This window comes from Triticum aestivum, chromosome 2A (genome assembly GCF_018294505.1).
Source record: "Triticum aestivum cultivar Chinese Spring chromosome 2A, IWGSC CS RefSeq v2.1, whole genome shotgun sequence".
Classification (NCBI taxonomy): domain Eukaryota; kingdom Viridiplantae; phylum Streptophyta; class Magnoliopsida; order Poales; family Poaceae; genus Triticum; species Triticum aestivum.
In genome coordinates, this window is record NC_057797.1 from 23435513 (window position 1) to 23452442 (window position 16930).

At 48.5% G+C, this 16930-nt stretch overlaps 1 protein-coding gene across 1 annotated transcript; it reads right to left on the bottom strand.

Annotated features, from left to right (window-relative positions):
• Window positions 1-808: 808 nt before the first annotated feature.
• On the bottom strand, window positions 809-15821 carry LOC123191378 (CCA tRNA nucleotidyltransferase, mitochondrial). The gene is made up of 17 exons (XM_044604142.1): window positions 15811-15821; window positions 15751-15758; window positions 15428-15633; window positions 12996-13126; window positions 11308-11425; window positions 11120-11172; window positions 10915-10964; window positions 10208-10306; window positions 8268-8377; window positions 8054-8135; window positions 2562-2671; window positions 2120-2203; window positions 1943-2005; window positions 1674-1818; window positions 1359-1514; window positions 1165-1274; window positions 809-1079 (listed from the first exon to the last, which is right to left on the bottom strand). Exons 1-17 carry the CDS (start codon window positions 15819-15821, stop codon window positions 966-968), a joined length of 1650 nt encoding a protein of 549 aa, XP_044460077.1. The 3' UTR covers window positions 809-965.
• Between the last annotated feature and the right edge of the window lie 1109 nt (window positions 15822-16930).

A 16930-nucleotide genomic window follows, 5' to 3' on the forward strand; every position in this document is an offset into this window, starting at 1 on the left:
TGTATATTTTTCCTTTGAAAAATGTGCCTCACACTCACCTGATCAACATAATTTATCTTTCTACTTAGAGTTTTCTGCCTGAGGTGACAGCAATGAATTGAAGCCACGACTGCTATTATAAAATCCGCAAGCAGCCATTGTGGAAACCTCACGATCTATCCATGTTAGAGTGGTGGCAATATATATTGCTGAGTCTGCTAATTGTTTGAATTATTGTTTTATCTGAACATTCTTTCTCACTCTTCTGTTTTCATACATATCCTGTGGTCATGACGATATGCCACCCAAAAGGACTGAGCCCTTGCTTGTGGGTTGTGGCAGCAGAGCTTCAGCTCAAAAGTTAGAATAAGTTGGAAGAACTGCATGATTTTTAAACAGAGCAGGTCATCATGATGTTCTTTTGTTTCTCCAAGAAGTGTCTTCTTTATAACTTTCCTCATGTACCATCTGTCATTTTGTTTCATGATCTTGAGTGAGAATTCTGATAGAGGCACCATGAGCTGGGCAAGTGAACGTTCTTGCCCACGCATCGATCACATCAAAATCACGCGAACACATGCACACGAAAACTCATGGTATCTGCACCTACATAATCATGAATGATCACCAGTGCATTGCCGACGACTGCCCGTCCCCACCATCTTTCTTCGCCGAATGATGGTCACCTGCAGATCCATAAACACTACAAGGCACATACACATTGCTCTAGGTCCATTATAAATCATGAGAGTTACTTTCAGAAAAATATGCATCTTTTAATCTAAATCTGGTTCTGTTTCATACATAATGATCAATAAAACCATAGCATTCGATCTACGTCAGGTCCCATTCTGCGATTCCTTACATAATGCAAACGCACATCCTAACATCACGGATAGACAATGTTCTGGCAGGCAGTCCCGGGATCATGCTAACATCACGCAAACCATGGATCTAATACACAAAATATTCTCAAAATGTCACCATCAGATGCTGGATTCTACCTTCTGGCGTTTCGATTGGGACCGCTTCAACCAATCGATGCAATCATCCATGGTTCCTTCCGGATGCGCAAGCCGCCACTTGAACACACGTTCTTTCTGTGACAAGGAATACTAGTTGTGTCAACATTTTCTTAAACTAGAATACAATTGATGTGATCACTTACAAGCGGGCAGGGCATACCCATTCTCCAATCAGTCGACCTCCTGACTTGACCTGCAGAACTCCCATTATGGTGTTGCCATTGACCAATTGCTTCTGCTTCCACTCGCACTCCCACACCCCGTCGAGACCTGAAGTGTTAAAATGTGATGCAGATATCTCTACGCTTGTGGTGATGGGAAAAGCGTAAATTCAACAACCACCATTTACTTTACCTAGATCAGTTATGGAACGCTCAACTTTGATGTACTTCTCTTTCCTCCGACGCAGCTCATCCTGCTGGCTGAGGGTGTCACCAGCTTCTGGATAGGAGAGAATGGATATAAGAAGTGCCACCCGCCACAAGTTCTTTATTTCATCAAGTATCAGTCCTGAAAGTTCAGTGTCAAATGTTATGGTCCAAAATACTCCCTCCGTAAAGAAATATTAGAGCGTTTATAGATAGTACAACTTAATTTTCCACTGTAGTAGGAAGACATGCATCAGATCAGGACAGGGAGACATGCATCAGATCAAATATTAAAACTGACCTGCTTTTACACGCTTCAACATGTCTGTTGGTATATCGAGATATGCATCTTCGAGCTTCTCCTTGAGAGCTCCCAAAGTGACGTTTGATTCAAAGAGGAGAACTAATTCAGCAAACTCTCTGCTGGCAGCATGTATGTTGGCAACCTTTAGGCACACAAGATATTATGACGAGTTAATTAATTTGTTAACACACTACACAAGCCTGGGAGTCACAAACTCACAATAGAAATGCTATTGTACTAGATCGGGGCAACTCAACAGAACGTACCGATTCAGCAACACATGCTTTCCGCTTTAATGACTCCTTAATAATATAGCTAGTGATAGGAATCTGCAGGCGACACAATGGAAGAAAAAGACTTGAGACAGTAGCAGGTGGATACCATTCAAATGGACAAAACATTGGTTTTATAAATGATAGGATGATGCATAAGTTAGATGTTACCTCCTTATATTTTTCATCCAAGCAGGACATCTTTCGGAGGGAAAAAAAGAGTGCACTATAGAGGTAAAGCTGTTGCTGTTCAACCTAATAATAAACACCATAAAAGATCTAATGTTAAGGGAAGGCAAGAGAGAACAGAGATTATAGTCAAATAATTACGAGTTTCCATAATAGCATCGAACCGGAAAAAAGAATGTAAGAGGGAACTGAGACAGAACATATTATCAATATCACATCACAGGTGCTCGGAATATTAACAGAAAAATACTATGATAAATCATTGCAAATAAAAATTGCAAGGTTCCAAGCTGCTTCAATGTGTGAAACGCAACACCTGCACCAGTACAGGACAACCATGGGTGCTAATGTAAATAAAAAGATAAATGCACATAGATATGTTCTACTATTCCAATTCCTATAAGTATAGTAAATGGAAATAAACCTGTGTACAAACAGTTGCCTGAATCTGAAACACAAAATAACTATATGTCAGAACGAGGACACACCGATCACAGTTGTCAAAACCTGGAGAATCGGATGTTTTAGGGAAAGCAAATATGTTAGCAACCCAGAGATATATTGCTCGATCTAGTAGCTCTTCTCACGAATTCAGGTAGCAATTTAGAGATTACAAGCCTGGATACAAGAATTGGGGGAAGAAGGAGGAAGGGAAGAGAGCCGCCGCCGGGTTCGTGCCGTGATCCACTGGATAGGTTGGCTTGTTGCGCGTGTGCCCTTAAGTAGATGGTGCGTCGCCTGGGTCACACCCACTATGGGCCTTGGTTCCGCGGGTTGGGCTTCTTCCGCCTCGCAGGTCGGCCCATGCCCGGGGCCGTATGCTTGACGAGGATAGGGCCTGGGGTTGTAGTGGGCCTGACATCCCCTCCTTCTTGAGAAGAGGCTTGACCCCAAGCCTCAGCAGCCGGGAAACGTGCTTGCAGTTCCTTCCTGTCTTCCCAGGTGTCGTCGATCTTGGCTTGATCCGACCAGCGCACCAGGACTTGTTCCCCCATGGCTCCTTGCTTGCGCTTCCAACGAGTGTCGAGGATGGCTCGAGGCACCGCTGGCACATCAGAGAGTACATGAAGGGTTGGTTCGACCGGCGTACCTGGGATCACCGTGCGGCGTAGCATGGACACATGAAAGACCGGGTGGATCGTGGCTTGCGGGGGCAGTTCCAGTTTATACGCCACCTCATTGATCTTGCTGATGATAGGAAAGGGACCGTAGAACCGGAATGAGAGCTTGTGATTAGCCCGTTTTGCCACAGATGTCTGAACATAAGGTTGCAATTTCAGGAACACCATATCCCCCACCTCCAAGCTGCGTTCAGAACGCTTACGGTCAGCTTGTTGCTTCATGCGGAGCCGAGCACGCTGCAAGTGCTGCTGGAGCAGGTCTTGAATTACAACGCGCTCATCCAACCAGGACTGGAGTGATGGCACTGAGCATACTGTAGTAGTAGTGATCCCCCAATGCTGGGGTTCATGCCCAAACATGGCCTTGAAGGGGGTCATGCCAATGGAAGAATGAGGTGCAGAATTGTACCAGAATTGAGCAAGGGGAAGCCAATGACTCCATCTCTTGGGGCAAGCGTGAGTGAAGCAACGGAGAAAAGTTTCAAGGCATTGGTTCACTCGCTCTGATTGCCCGTCCGTTTGAGGATGGTTGGCGGTGCTCAAGCGCAGTTCAGTGCCGGCATAGCGAAAAAGTTCTTGCCAGAAATGACTCGTGAAAACCGGATCCTTATCAGAGACGATGGCTTGGGGGAAACCATGAATTGGGTAGATGCGCTGCATGAACAGTTGAGCCACTCGAGAAGCGGTGTATGGGTGGGCAAGAGGCAGGAAATGAGCGAACTTAGTCATCCGGTCGACCAAAACCCATATGCAGTTGTGCTGACCTGATTGCGGCAATCCATCGATGAAGTCCATTGTTATCATATCCCATGAAGCCTGAGGGACAGGGAGAGGTTGCAGCAGCCCCGGTGATGCCACTCTCTCCGTTTTGGCTTGTTGGCATATCTGGCAACATTTGACATATTGCTCAATGTGTGTCTTCATCTTGGGCCACACAAACAGTCTGCGGATACGCTTGTAAGTTACCGGAAACCCAGAGTGTCCTCCGATGGGACTATCATGAAAAGTCGTCATAATCTTCTGCTGTAGCTCAGTGCTGCCTCCCAGCCATATACGATCTCTGAAACGAATGATGCCCTGCGTCAGAGTGAAGCGTTTCTTGGGATCAGGTCTGATTGCTAGCTGTTCCAAGAGCTTCTGAGAATGCGGGTTGCAGTTGTAGCTTGCGAGCACATCTTCCAACCATGTTGGTTGACAGGTGGAGATGCCAAACAGTGTTTCTGCTTTGGGCAGCCGAGACAGGGCATCAGCAGCCCCGTTTTCTGATCCTTTGTTGTAGACGATGCGGTACTGCAACCCGAGGAGCTTAGTAAAAGCTCGCTGCTGCCAAGGGGTAACGAGCCGTTGCTCTTGCAAGTGCACCAAGCTGCGTTGATCAGTTTTGATCACAAATTCTGCTGACTGCAAGTAAGGGCGCCATTGATCGACTGCCGCAATGACTGCGAGATACTCCTTCTCATATGTGGACAGCCCGCGATACTTCTGACAAAGTGGTTTGCTCATGAAAGCAATGGGGTGCCCTTCTTGCTGTAAGATTGCCCCGATGCCCACGTCACAAGCATCTGTCTCAATAGTGAAAGGCTTCTGGAAATTAGGTAGTGCGAGCACTCGAGCCGAGATTAGACCTTGCTTAAGCACCTGAAAGCTTTGCTCGGTGTTGTCCGTCCATACGAACGGAGAACCTTTCTTCAACAGATTGAACAAGGGTCTAGCCAACACCCCAAACTGTCGCACGAATAGCCGGTAGTAGCCAGCCAACCCCAAAAACTGACGGACTTCCTTGACGTTTGTTGGCGTTGGCCAGTCTCGAACAGTCTGAATCTTGGTGGGATCTGTGGCCACCCCCTCTGCGCTGATGACGTGTCCCAGGTACGATATCCGCTGCTGCCCAAAAGCACATTTGCTCATCTTCACTTTCCACTGGTCACGCCGGAGTAAACTGAACATCTGCTGCAGATGCTTAACGTGATCCTATAAGGTTTTGCTGAAAACCAGAATGTCATCGAAGAAGGTCAGTACACACTCTCTGATAAGGGGATGTAAGGTTTCCGTCATGCCCCCATTGAAGGTGCCCGGACCTCCAGCCAACCCGAACGAGACCACCAAGAACTCGAAATGACCAGTATGGGTTTGGAAGGCTATCTTGTACTCTTCCCCTTCCGCTAGGCGAATCTGGTGGTAGCCTGCACGTAAATCTAGTTTTGAGAACCAGCGCGCACCATGCAACTCGTCCAGTAGCTCCTCGATCACCGGCACTGGGTACTTGCCCACCACTGTCATAGCGTTCAAGTGGCGATAATCAATGCAAAGCCGCCATGTTCCATCCTTCTTCTTGACTAGGATCACCGGCGACGAGAAAGGACTGTGACTCTTCTGTATGATGCCTTGATCCAACAGCTCCTTAACTTGCTTCTCAATCTCCGTTTTGTGCTCAGGTTTGTAACGGTAAGGCCTCAGATTCACCGGTTGCGCTCCCGGCATGAGAGGGATGCGGTGGTCGCACGCACGCCTGGGTGGTAAACCTTTGGGCTCCTCAAAGATGTCTTTGAATTGATCAATCACCGCTTGGGTGTTGCCTGGGGTTGGGGTGAAGATCTCATCCGACTCGCAGACCTGGTACAGCTGCACGACCTGTGCCACTTCCCCCTGTCGATGTATGCCTTGAAGTTGCAGACTGTTGATCTCCGTGCAGCTCGTAACCCCCTCAATCTGGCCCTGAAGGTGCACTGTTCCTGTTGGAGTGGTGATCCAGAGTTGTTTGCCGCGCCAATCGACATTCATGGGACTGTGCTCTTCGAGCCAGTCCATGCCCAAGATAGCATCGTAGACCCCCAACGGAAGGATTTTCATGTCTGTAGTGAACTCCTGCTCCTGAATGGACGAACGGCACTTGGGTATGTGAGACACACAACAGAGCTCTCCCCCATCAGCCACCTTGACTCGACAAGGGCGGCTGAGATGTACGGCTCCGGACAGTGAGGCTGCCAAGTGCGCGTCGATGAAGGAGGTTGAACTGCCGGAATCCACCAATAGGAGAATAACGCGGCCTTGAAGCCATGCTTGTAGTTTAACAGCTTTCGGAGGAGTGCCACCCGTGAGAGCTTGCCGTGAAATTGTCATCACCGTCTCAGTTGGGCCGTTTGGAAGCTCCTCGCTCCCCTCCATGCCGAAGAGCTCCAGCAGCTCTTCGATGACATGAAGTTGCACGCTCGTCGGACAGGTGTGGTCCTGCCCCCAGCGCTCGCCGCACTTGAAGCAAAGGCCACGTGCTCGCCGGTACTCGCGCAGCGCCTTGATCTTGGAGTTGTCGCCGCGGTTGGTGTCGTTGGTCCGGCGCTCGGGCGCAGCCGGTGTCGTAGGAGGTCGCCTCTGTGGAGGAGGGGGCGGCAGCGGCATGGGCACACCCGCGTGCGCCAGGTCCGCCGCCCGAGCCGTGGCGGGTTGATGAGGCCGCTCCCAGGTACCGCCGTCCGCCACTTCCTCTTGCAGTAGTGCTAGTGCGCACGCCGTGTCCAGATCAGGCGGTCGTTGCACCAGCACAATCGCCCGTATGTCCGCTCGGAGTCCCTCCACAAAACGAGTGAGGTAATAATAAGGATGAATTGTGTCAGAATAAGCAGATAGATGACTGATAATTTGCTCAAATCGCTCAATGTAATCTGCCACAGTGGTTGTTTGTGCAAGCGTGTAAATTTGGCGGATGAGGAGTTGATGGCGATCTCGGCCAAAACGGGTGCACAACAAGTTAGAGAACGACTCCCAGTCGAATTCAGAGTTTCTTCTGAATCGACTGCAGCCACACGGCGGCCGTGCCAGAGAAATTAAGCGTTGCCATGGGAACCCAAAATTTTTCCTGAATTGCGAACATGTGGAAATACTGCTCGCACAACGTCTTCCAGAGGCGTGGATTTTCGCCGGAAAATTGGGGAAACGCGATAGATGGGTGCGTCTGGCCGATTCCCGCCAGCAACTGGCTCGCATGTGCATAAGGAGAAGGCAGAGGTGTGGGAGACAGGGAAGCGAGCTGACCGTTGGCCGGGGTGGACACCGACGCAAACGCCGGTGCCAGTCCCCGTGGTAGTATGTCGATGCCGTGGCCGATTGGCCCTGGTGCGACGCCGCCCTCCGGACCCTTGTTGTCGTCCGTCGGGTCGCGCAGGGGAGCAATGGTCGGAGCGACCTTTGGTACGGGCGCCTGCTCCTCTTCCGCCGCGGGTCGCGCCTGTTGGAGTTCGGCGACCGCGGTGGAGAGCTGGACGACACGCCGCTCCATCTCCGGGCGCCAGGCGACCAGATCCTCCAACTTGGCCGCCGTCGAACGGATATCTGCGTGGATTCCGTCCAGCGAGGAGGTCAACTTGTCGAAATACTCCTTGAAGGCGGGATCCATGGCGCCGATTCGATCCCTGATCGATTTTTGCCGCCGTGTCTCAATGAGGTGCGCCAGCCTCGAATCCAAGGCTCTGAATACCAGATGTTAGCAACCCAGAGATATATTGCTCGATCTAGTAGCTCTTCTCACGAATTCAGGTAGCAATTTAGAGATTACAAGCCTGGATACAAGAATTGGGGGAAGAAGGAGGAAGGGAAGAGAGCCGCCGCCGGGTTCGTGCCGTGATCCACTGGATAGGTTGGCTTGTTGCGCGTGTGCCCTTAAGTAGATGGTGCGTCGCCTGGGTCACACCCACTCTGGGCCTTGGTTCCGCGGGTTGGGCTTCTTCCGCCTCGCAGGTCGGCCCATGCCCGGGGCCGTATGCTTGACGAGGATAGGGCCTGGGGTTGTAGTGGGCCTGACAAAATACAACGTCAAATAGCCCCAAATCACGGATAAGAGACATTGCTTCAACTGGGTGTTTGCCTGACATCATAAGATTAATCTACACAATATACATGCAAGAGATTTATCAGTAGGTTTTTTTTTCTGAGTTCAGCTAGAGCTTTATTATTCACAAAAGCAGGAAACAAATAATCAAAAAAGCTGTCAGATGATAATAGTGTAGACATCAAACCTCCTTGCCAATACGTTCTCTGCTAATCTTGCAACCAAGTCCCAATTTCACATTTTCATCCGAAGCAGCTTCCTTCAACTCATTAGATAATGTAAAGTTGAATCTTGCAGCTGCAAAAGATAAAGATGAGCTTACACAAAGAAATAGGATGTCTCAGTTAAGTGTTGGAGCATGTCTAACCGACACCATATAATTTAGAGGAGCAAATGATAGAGTATGAGTATCTGTAACTACTTAAAATTTTACTCCTCTGACGGTGGCCGGATCTAAGTACGTCTAACAGTACCATCAAATTTAACTCCTCAAACAAACTGACCCCACATGGAAGTCTCTGTTCATCTTCTTCTTCCTTACGACGCGCCCAGACGAAGCAGCACCTTGACCGCACACAGGAACGACATGTCGCCCAGCCCTGATTCCGCCGCCTCGCCACGGTCTTACCCACCACGGTGAGGTCCAACGCGCCTGCGCCCATGCTGCCTAGCTAAAGGTTTGGTCATGCTCGCCATCGAACACAACAACGGCCTACCAGGTGAGTGTGCCTGTGCGTGTGTGGTGTGACTGCGTGTGTGGTATGCCTGTGCGTGCATGGTGTGCGTGCACAACAGGCTAGAAGGCCTTGGCCGGTGGCAGCGCAGGCATTGCAGGACGCCACCGGAGCTCCAGTACGTGGCAGCCATTGTAGGACGCCACGGAGTCGAGCACACACAGCCGGCGCCGTACAGCCGCACAAGCATGATTTTATGAAGTTCCTCGCCACCGGCGAGATTCCGGCGCCGGCTAGGGTCCCCGGAGTTGCGGGAGCGTTGGTGGTTTCCATTTTGCAGTCACCAGGGCGGCGGACAGCCTGCGGCGGCAGCGGCGGACAGGAGGAAGGGAAGGAAATTTTTTAAGGAGCAGTGTCACGGAGGAGTAAAAATAGGAGAGTTGTGCATTGGAGTAAACTTAACTCCTTAAAATTATCCTCCTCTAACGGTTTGAGTGTTCGGTTAGGTGCAATTAGAGTAGGAAAATAGGGAGATATAGGTTTTTAGGGGATCGGTTAGATATGCTCTTACATTCTTACAGTTGCAGCCCCTATACCCATTTGGTTCTGAACTATTAATTAGTTTATGTGCCTGAACTATTATCATCTTTATGTTGGATCTCATCAGAGGTTTTGTTTGTTTATTGGAAGTTACTGGGACCAGCGGTGAACTTATGACGAGTTGGCAAAATTAGATGACATGGATGCCATGCATGCAGACCAATAAGCGAGGTTTGGATAGGAGCATAAAACTGCAAACTAATAATTCAAGGACTTAGATGACATCACCGAACAAGTTTGGGTACTCTACTCATTATAATTCATTGTCCATTTCTTAGATCAAGAAATGCACACAGCAGAAACAAATCCTTCTTCAGAACAGGGGAGATATCCAACGTTGTGTACTAATTAATAGGGAATTATGAAGCTCTGGGAGAGGGCTATCGAATCGAGCATTGCCCGAGAAGAATGACACACAATACGATCAACTAGTTTTAATTTTATATGCCTAGAAGGTCAACCACGATGGTGATTTTCCTAACAAGTTATAGAGCCATAGAGGGGAGCAGAAGAAAGAACTACACATGATTTTTTATTGGAGAAGGTCAAATCAAATTTTGCTAGCCACCCCAGGGGAGCAACGTTCATTAGAAGGGGCAACGTCCCAAAATACGAAATATTGGAATGTCACATTTACATAACATAGTGATCTGAATTATTTGATCAAATAGTTGGAGCCACATTTATCTATACATGGAACATAAGCAATTTACTTATGTTCTAAACTAAAATTACACTGGTTACATGTATCCGTTATCCACACATCATAGGAAGTAACTTTCATGAATAGTTCTGTAATATGAAAATTGGCATATAGAAATGTTAAGATCAACTAGGAGATGTTTCAACTTACCAAATCGAATTGCTCGAAGAACTCTAAGTGGGTCATCCAAGAAGGTACCTTTGGCAGGTAAAGGAGTGGCAATAAGGCCCTTTTTGAGGTCATCAATACCTTCACGACATATCAGCATGTGTATTGTAAGAAAGCCCCATCAATTTAGAATAAAATGCATAGGAAGTACGTCCTCTAACTTCTCAGAGAGTATCATCCATGTCCACGGAGTTTGAAAATGTGGTTCTGGGTCCTCAAACTTGTTAAGTAGTTTACAGCAGGTCTTAACCATCCAAGTTAGCATCTTGGTACCTATGTCACATTGTAAGCCGACATCACATGTGTGGTTTGTTAGGTAGAGGGGAATAATGGCCATGGCCATGCGTGTCAGATGAGCAAGAAAAGAAGGAAGGTGAGTTTCACAACACGTGTCCAGTTTTACGAGAGAATAGATATGCTAAATTGGCTGGGCTCACCTTAAAAGAGTGTAGGTGAGTCAAAATGCCACAGTGCACCAAGATGACGACCGGCCTGGTTTGGACTAGTAGTGAACATAAGTTGAAGAGTCAAAAGCACACTTTCAAAGTTCATGGACATGGATGATACTCTCTGAGAAGTTAGAGGACGACACTTACATTTCACTCATGAGGTCGACAGGTTAAGGACGACACTTACATTTCACTCATGAGAATTTATTATGCCGTGCCATATAAGTACTGCAAACTTACCTCTTAGAGTAAAATCTTCCACAGAGTTATTGTTGATGTTGAAGAATAAACTGTCAAATTTATTTTGAAAAAGATAAATTCAGGGATTCTAAAGAATAACTTGTGTTGTAGTTTTGATTTTAAACTCGTATCAACATTGTAGTGATCAAAGAAGAGCTTCAGACAAAACACAAGCACGTCTATAAATGGAATATCATTGTGTTACCTATTCATTGTTAGGTCCCTACGGTATGCATCTTCTTCCGCTGTGCCAAACTTCTGCAAGTTGAAAACATGATACGGCCATAAGCAGGTTATAAAGTATCTCACAATGACAAAAAAATAACTCGTATATATATTGTGTACTGAGCTCAATAAAACGAGTATGTAAAGGGACACTAGATAAGTACACACCATGGTAGGGATACGGCTGCTCCCAACATATTTTTCAGACCTCAAGTTAACAAAATCAATAACTTTTAGGAAAATTTTCATCTTAGCAGTTTCCAAGTGCTTTGATTGATCAGGGTTGCTGCAAAAAAAACTAATAAACATTATCACTCAAGTTAATTAATAAACATATAGCTATGGTATTTGATGGGGACCATTCCTTTTTGACCAAGCATGTGTAATGTGGCATAACTGTAATAAGTTACTCATGAGGATTAGCATAAAGAGAACTAGATGATACCCCGCGCGTTGCTGCGGGAATTTGTAGCCATATATAGCAAGAAGGTTATGGAGTAAAAAAATTACTAAACGATGAAATCATATTTATTTGAACCATCGGTGTATGATATGAGAAGTCAAAAAAGTAATATCTTCTGGAGTATCTCGGTATTTGTGCAGTTAGAGCGGGCCCCTTTTTAGGGAAATTGCTAGCATGGAAAAAGAAGCACTGAAAACATGTCCAATCTTGATCTCCAACTCATTGTTTTTAAGCATGGCCCAAAACTCCTTTTTTTTTTTGAGAAACTGGCCCGAAACTGATATTTCACGGAAAATAAAGATTAAGCTCGGTCCAACACATAAGGCCCGGATGCCCTGAAGTCTATCTCAGGGCCATGTATAAAGAACTAATGCGAATATTTGTTTCATTTTTTTTTCAGATAACACGAAGACCTTCAAAAGCGAAAGCACAATTAGTATAAAGTTGGGTCATCTATTTTGGAACGGAGGGAGTAGTAGCGATGCATCCATAAATCTTAGAATTTGTACATGGCCACCAGCCACATCACAGAAAAAAAAACACATCAAGCACGGACAGTAGTACATAAGCATATCTTCCATAGAAAAAGCACAGATGCATCTAGTTCTCCGTCACATAAAGCTTTGTCCATGCCTTCAGGGGTAACAACGCTGACATGAAAATCTGGCAAATAAACGATAGGAGTGACCTCATGTCCTCATCTTTCTGCTCCTACCTCGGCGACAAAGACGCGGCACACTTACATACTTGGCATCGGCATGGCCTCCATGGGCGCTGCCAAACTACACCTTGGGGCCTATTTCTTACTTGGAACCTGAGCTTCCAACCAAGCTAACTACAAAACCATTCAGATCTAAGTCAGCTAGAGAGGAAGGAGAGCCCCACCTTTGGTGCGTGTGTTGTTGATGGAAGACGTCGACGGTGGCATGCATCGTTCGTCAAAAGTTCGGGTCGATGCCAAGGCGTGTGGGCTTCGGCCGGCAAAGCCCCTGCTAGGCATCTAGCGGCCATCATGTGGCTCCAGCCAGCTTTAGCTTGCAGGTCTCTCTTTCCTCTCTATACAGATAAATAGGACAGTAGAAGAATCAGGAACGCTGCAGTGAAGATTTATTGATGGAAGATGAAGTGAACCATCGTACGTTGAGGCGAGAAGAGGAAAGGACAGAAGAGAGATAACGCCTGAAAAATTGAACATATTAATTTGCTAACGTGGAATGCTGCATGTTCGAGAGGGGTTGATCAATGTTCACGGCTGGAAACTAAATGCAGCATGACGTGGCAGCATGCATGTGGAGAGTTGCTGATTTGGCTGGATTGGTGATGTGGAGGGGCTGCATGTTAAGATAAATCAAAATAGTGGGGATCAATCTCTTAGGTATATAAGATTGCACACCGTGGTATAATATGGATTCCTTCCTCCTCCTCCTGTCCCACCTTTGCGTACTTATTTACGTACTCGCAAAAATCCTTGCCCGTCATATTATCAAGAGCAATGTCAATGTCAACAGGTTCTTTCCCTAATAGCTGTTAAGGTAACAATGAAGTCACAAAACTAGCCAACAATTATTTCATATAGAAATTGCAAGCAGACGATGCTGATTAGTGTCAAACAGGCAGAATCAGTGGATGAGAGAGGGGGACCAGCTAGGGGCCTGGACCTCCCAAACATCATGGATTTGTTTCATTTTTTTAATGAAGAGTGCAAAATTAGTGATGATTTGCTGTTAAAAACACTTTTTAAGAGCACTTGGCCCCCTTGATAGAAGATTTACATATAGAACACAGCACCGTTCGTAAAGCTCGGGACAAAAGGACTGATTTTATGCGAATTCAACAATCTGTTACCCAGACATTATAAAAGGGTAATCAGGGCATCTCCAATGCTAGCCCCAAACCGAACACCGCAAATGTCCTTTTTCACGTCCGGACGTGGTCCGCGGACATTATGCGAAAGAGAGTCATCCAATGCTTATTCACAAATTAACCTCAATTGTCCGGTTGGAGGGAGAGAGACGAGAGGGAGACCATACATGTGGTTGGATCAGAGTTTTGATTTTTGGACGGATTTTTTTGGATTTCAGCCATCTCGGCCTAGGGTGAAGAAAATCTCTTTCGGGCAAATAATTTTGGCCCAGTCAAATTTTGTTCAAAAAAAATCAAATTTCAGTTCTGCAATTTCATCCGAGGTTTGGAAGAAATTTTTGTAATGACCAAAATTCGGCCATCTTAGCCTGGGGCAAGAAAAATTGCAAACCAAAAATCAAAACTCTGGGTTGGATATGCGTGTGTTGTGTACGGTTTGGAGGAGAGAGGGGATAGAGAGAAAAGAGAGAAAGACCACGTGGTTGTTTTTTGTTAGTCAAATGGATGTCCGGACTCCCGCACAGCTCCCCAAGTGCTTCCGGTTTATACCGATATGGATCCCACTGAAAAACAAAAGTGGACAAAAATAATCCGAACACCCCAATTCAGACATATACGACAGCTTTGAGTGTCTGCCGCGAGCAAAGAAGAAAGGAAGAACTCATATTGCCTTTTTTTTTAGAAAAGGAGGATGACCCCCGGCCTCTGCATCTGGAAGATGCATACGGCCACTTTATTGATTATTCTCGAGGACCTTATAAAGTATTACAACAATGTGCCTGAATCCACCATCTTGGCAACACATGCCGCTACTCCTATCCAAAATGATGAAGGGGTGTTAGCTGGGCCACTACCCAAACCACTCACCTAAGCCTAACATCAAAAGCCGGAAGCCGAAACATATTCGGAAGCCCCAGCCGAGCCACATACCAGGTCTGGGACACAATCCGGTCAGACACACTCGTGTGTCGTCGCCGCCATCTTCCACAAGTCCGTCTTCAGGTCATATTGAGGCTTCCACCTTGTCTGGCCACTCAGCCATCGACGTCACCATGACGCCAGACAGCAACCTCCTCCTGCGCGAGTCCATCTCCGCGCATCAGACGCCGAGTCTCAACAGCACCACGCCGCCGAGATCCGCCACCTTCAATGGGAAAGATGAAGCACCGCTCCACCAAAGTCGCCGTCCTCTAGTCCCTCGAGCCCGTGTGCACCTCCAAGAATGAAGCCCCCATGGGGGAAAACGACACCAGAGAGCCGCCATAGTCCGATCTACTGATCTAGGGTTTCCCCCGGAGATAGTAGAGAGTGGCCTTGAACATCTCCACGACGATGCCTTCAGGAAGGGAACGGAGCAGACAGCGTCGCCATCGCCGGCCTTGGCAATAGCCAATAGCAGGTTTTCACCCAGATCTGATCGAAGACCTCCATCTCTCGTGCACAGGTCGCCGCCGTCCTTGCCGGGATCTGGATGATCCCGCTTGGCAGATCTCGGCACGGAGAAGGCCCCCCAACCGAGACCCGCCGGCCGAGCAGGGGAGGCCGAGGCCGCGTCCACAGGTCAGATCCGCGATGGATCCAAGCCCGCGCCGCCGCCCCGGAGTCAGCCCCGCGCGCAGCCGCCACCGCCTGCCGAGGCTCGCCACCTCGTGCCCCGCGCCCCGCCACCGCTCGCCGAGGCCTGCCACCGTAGGACACCGCCGCCTGCCGCCTAGATCCGCCGCCCGCAGAAGAAGGGGAGGCGGGAGAGGGAGTCCCCCCGCCGCCGCCGTCTGCCACGCGGGTTTCACCCGGCGGCGTCACCCGACGGCGGCGCGAGGAGGGGAGAAGGAGAGGGCGGCGGCGGTGCCTAGGGTTGGAGGCCCCCGAGTCGCCCAGGGCGGGGGCGACGCGAGGGATAGGTTTCCTCCCTAACTCATATTGCCTAATAACCCATAAATAGAGAGTAAAAAGATCAATCACCTTGTCCCGAACCCAACCACCTGCAACGCGAAGCTCAGTGCCGAGCTTGAAGTGACGGACGACATCGAGAAGCCGTTGGAAGATCTTCTTCTCTCGCTCCGACAGCTCTACGGTCTCCAATACCTCCACGCGCCGCGGCAACTGTTCCGGCGAACCCGCCGCCATGCTGGAGTTGCCGGTGAAGGCACGTATGCAGGAAAAGAAGGCTGTAGGGAGGCCCGTATTGGAATTAATCACGATTAGGCATAAGAGTCCGGACCGGACAACCTGGCCGAGTCGGCTTGTACTAGATAGATTAGGTACTACTATATATATATCTGTACTAGCTCCCCTGTAATTGTAACTCAGATCAATACAAGAAAACAAACAGGTGCGACACGCACCTGTTGGCCATCAATACTCGTGTTCTCGTGTGCGTATTTGTGTGTCTTCGTTGCATCGTATACAGGTGTCCGCCGGCGGAATACATCAGGCAACTAGCCAGACTAGCTAGCTTTGTTCCTCCGCTCACAAAGATCAGTCAACTTGCTTGGACAGATAGCTTGTACGTGAACGTGTGTATATCTCGGCTAAAAGCAACGGTCGACGAATCACGTCGTACAAGTACGTCAGAAAGTACTCGACGTAGAGGGTCTGTGCTAACAATTGGTATTCAGAGCTTGGTTTGGTCGGACGTGATTCTCGGAAAGCAATCGAAGGATCATGTCGACCACAGGCAAGGAGATCGTGACGGCGGCAGCAGGAGCACCGATGCCGATGGTGGGAGGATCACAATTCCCCCGTCTGGATCGAGAGGACTACGCACTATGGGCGATGAACATGGAGGTCGCGATGGAGGGAGCTGAGTACTGGGAAGCCGTCGACCCCGGCGGCGCCGAGTACGCGAAGGGCGCGGCGAAGTACCGGAAGGATCGTCAGGCGTTAACGGCGATCTACTCCGCCATGCCGAAGGATGTGCTGCAACACCTCGTCGGAAAGAACTCGGCGAAGGAGGCATGGGAGACCATCAAGATCCTGCACCAGGGTCATGACCGTGTCAAGGAAGCACACCTTCAGTCCCTGATGAGAAGCTACGAGTGCCTGAAGATGGATGAAAGTGAGACGGTTGATCAGTTTTCCGCCCGTCTCAAGACCCTCGTCAATGGCATCCGCAGCTATGGTTCAACCCTAGAAGAAGTTGCGATCGTCCGACGATTTTTGCGCGCCGTGCCGGCACGCTATATCCAGATCGTCACGTCGATCGAGCAATGTCTCGACCTGAAGACTCTTACGGTTGAGGATCTCGTCGGAAGGTTCAAGGCCCACGACGAGAGAATTCGTCTTAGTTTCGGCGACACGGAGGCAAGTGAGCACCTGATGTTGACAAAGGCGCAATTTATCGCCCTGTCGAAAGAAAAGCAAGGCGGATCCACGAGCAGTGGCAAGAAGAAGGGGAAGGGGAAGCAGCGCTCGGCGAGAAAGAACTTCGCCGACTCGGACGACGAGGATGCGCCTGCACCACCG

Coding starts and splice junctions, on each gene's coding strand:
- LOC123191378 (XM_044604142.1), bottom strand. Junction 13,127..15,427: donor GTGGTTGGGTTCGGGACAAG/GTGATTGATCTT, acceptor TTACCTTAACAG/CTATTAGGGAAAGAACCTGT. Junction 1,080..1,164: donor GTCGACTGATTGGAGAATGG/GTATGCCCTGCC, acceptor TCCTTGTCACAG/AAAGAACGTGTGTTCAAGTG.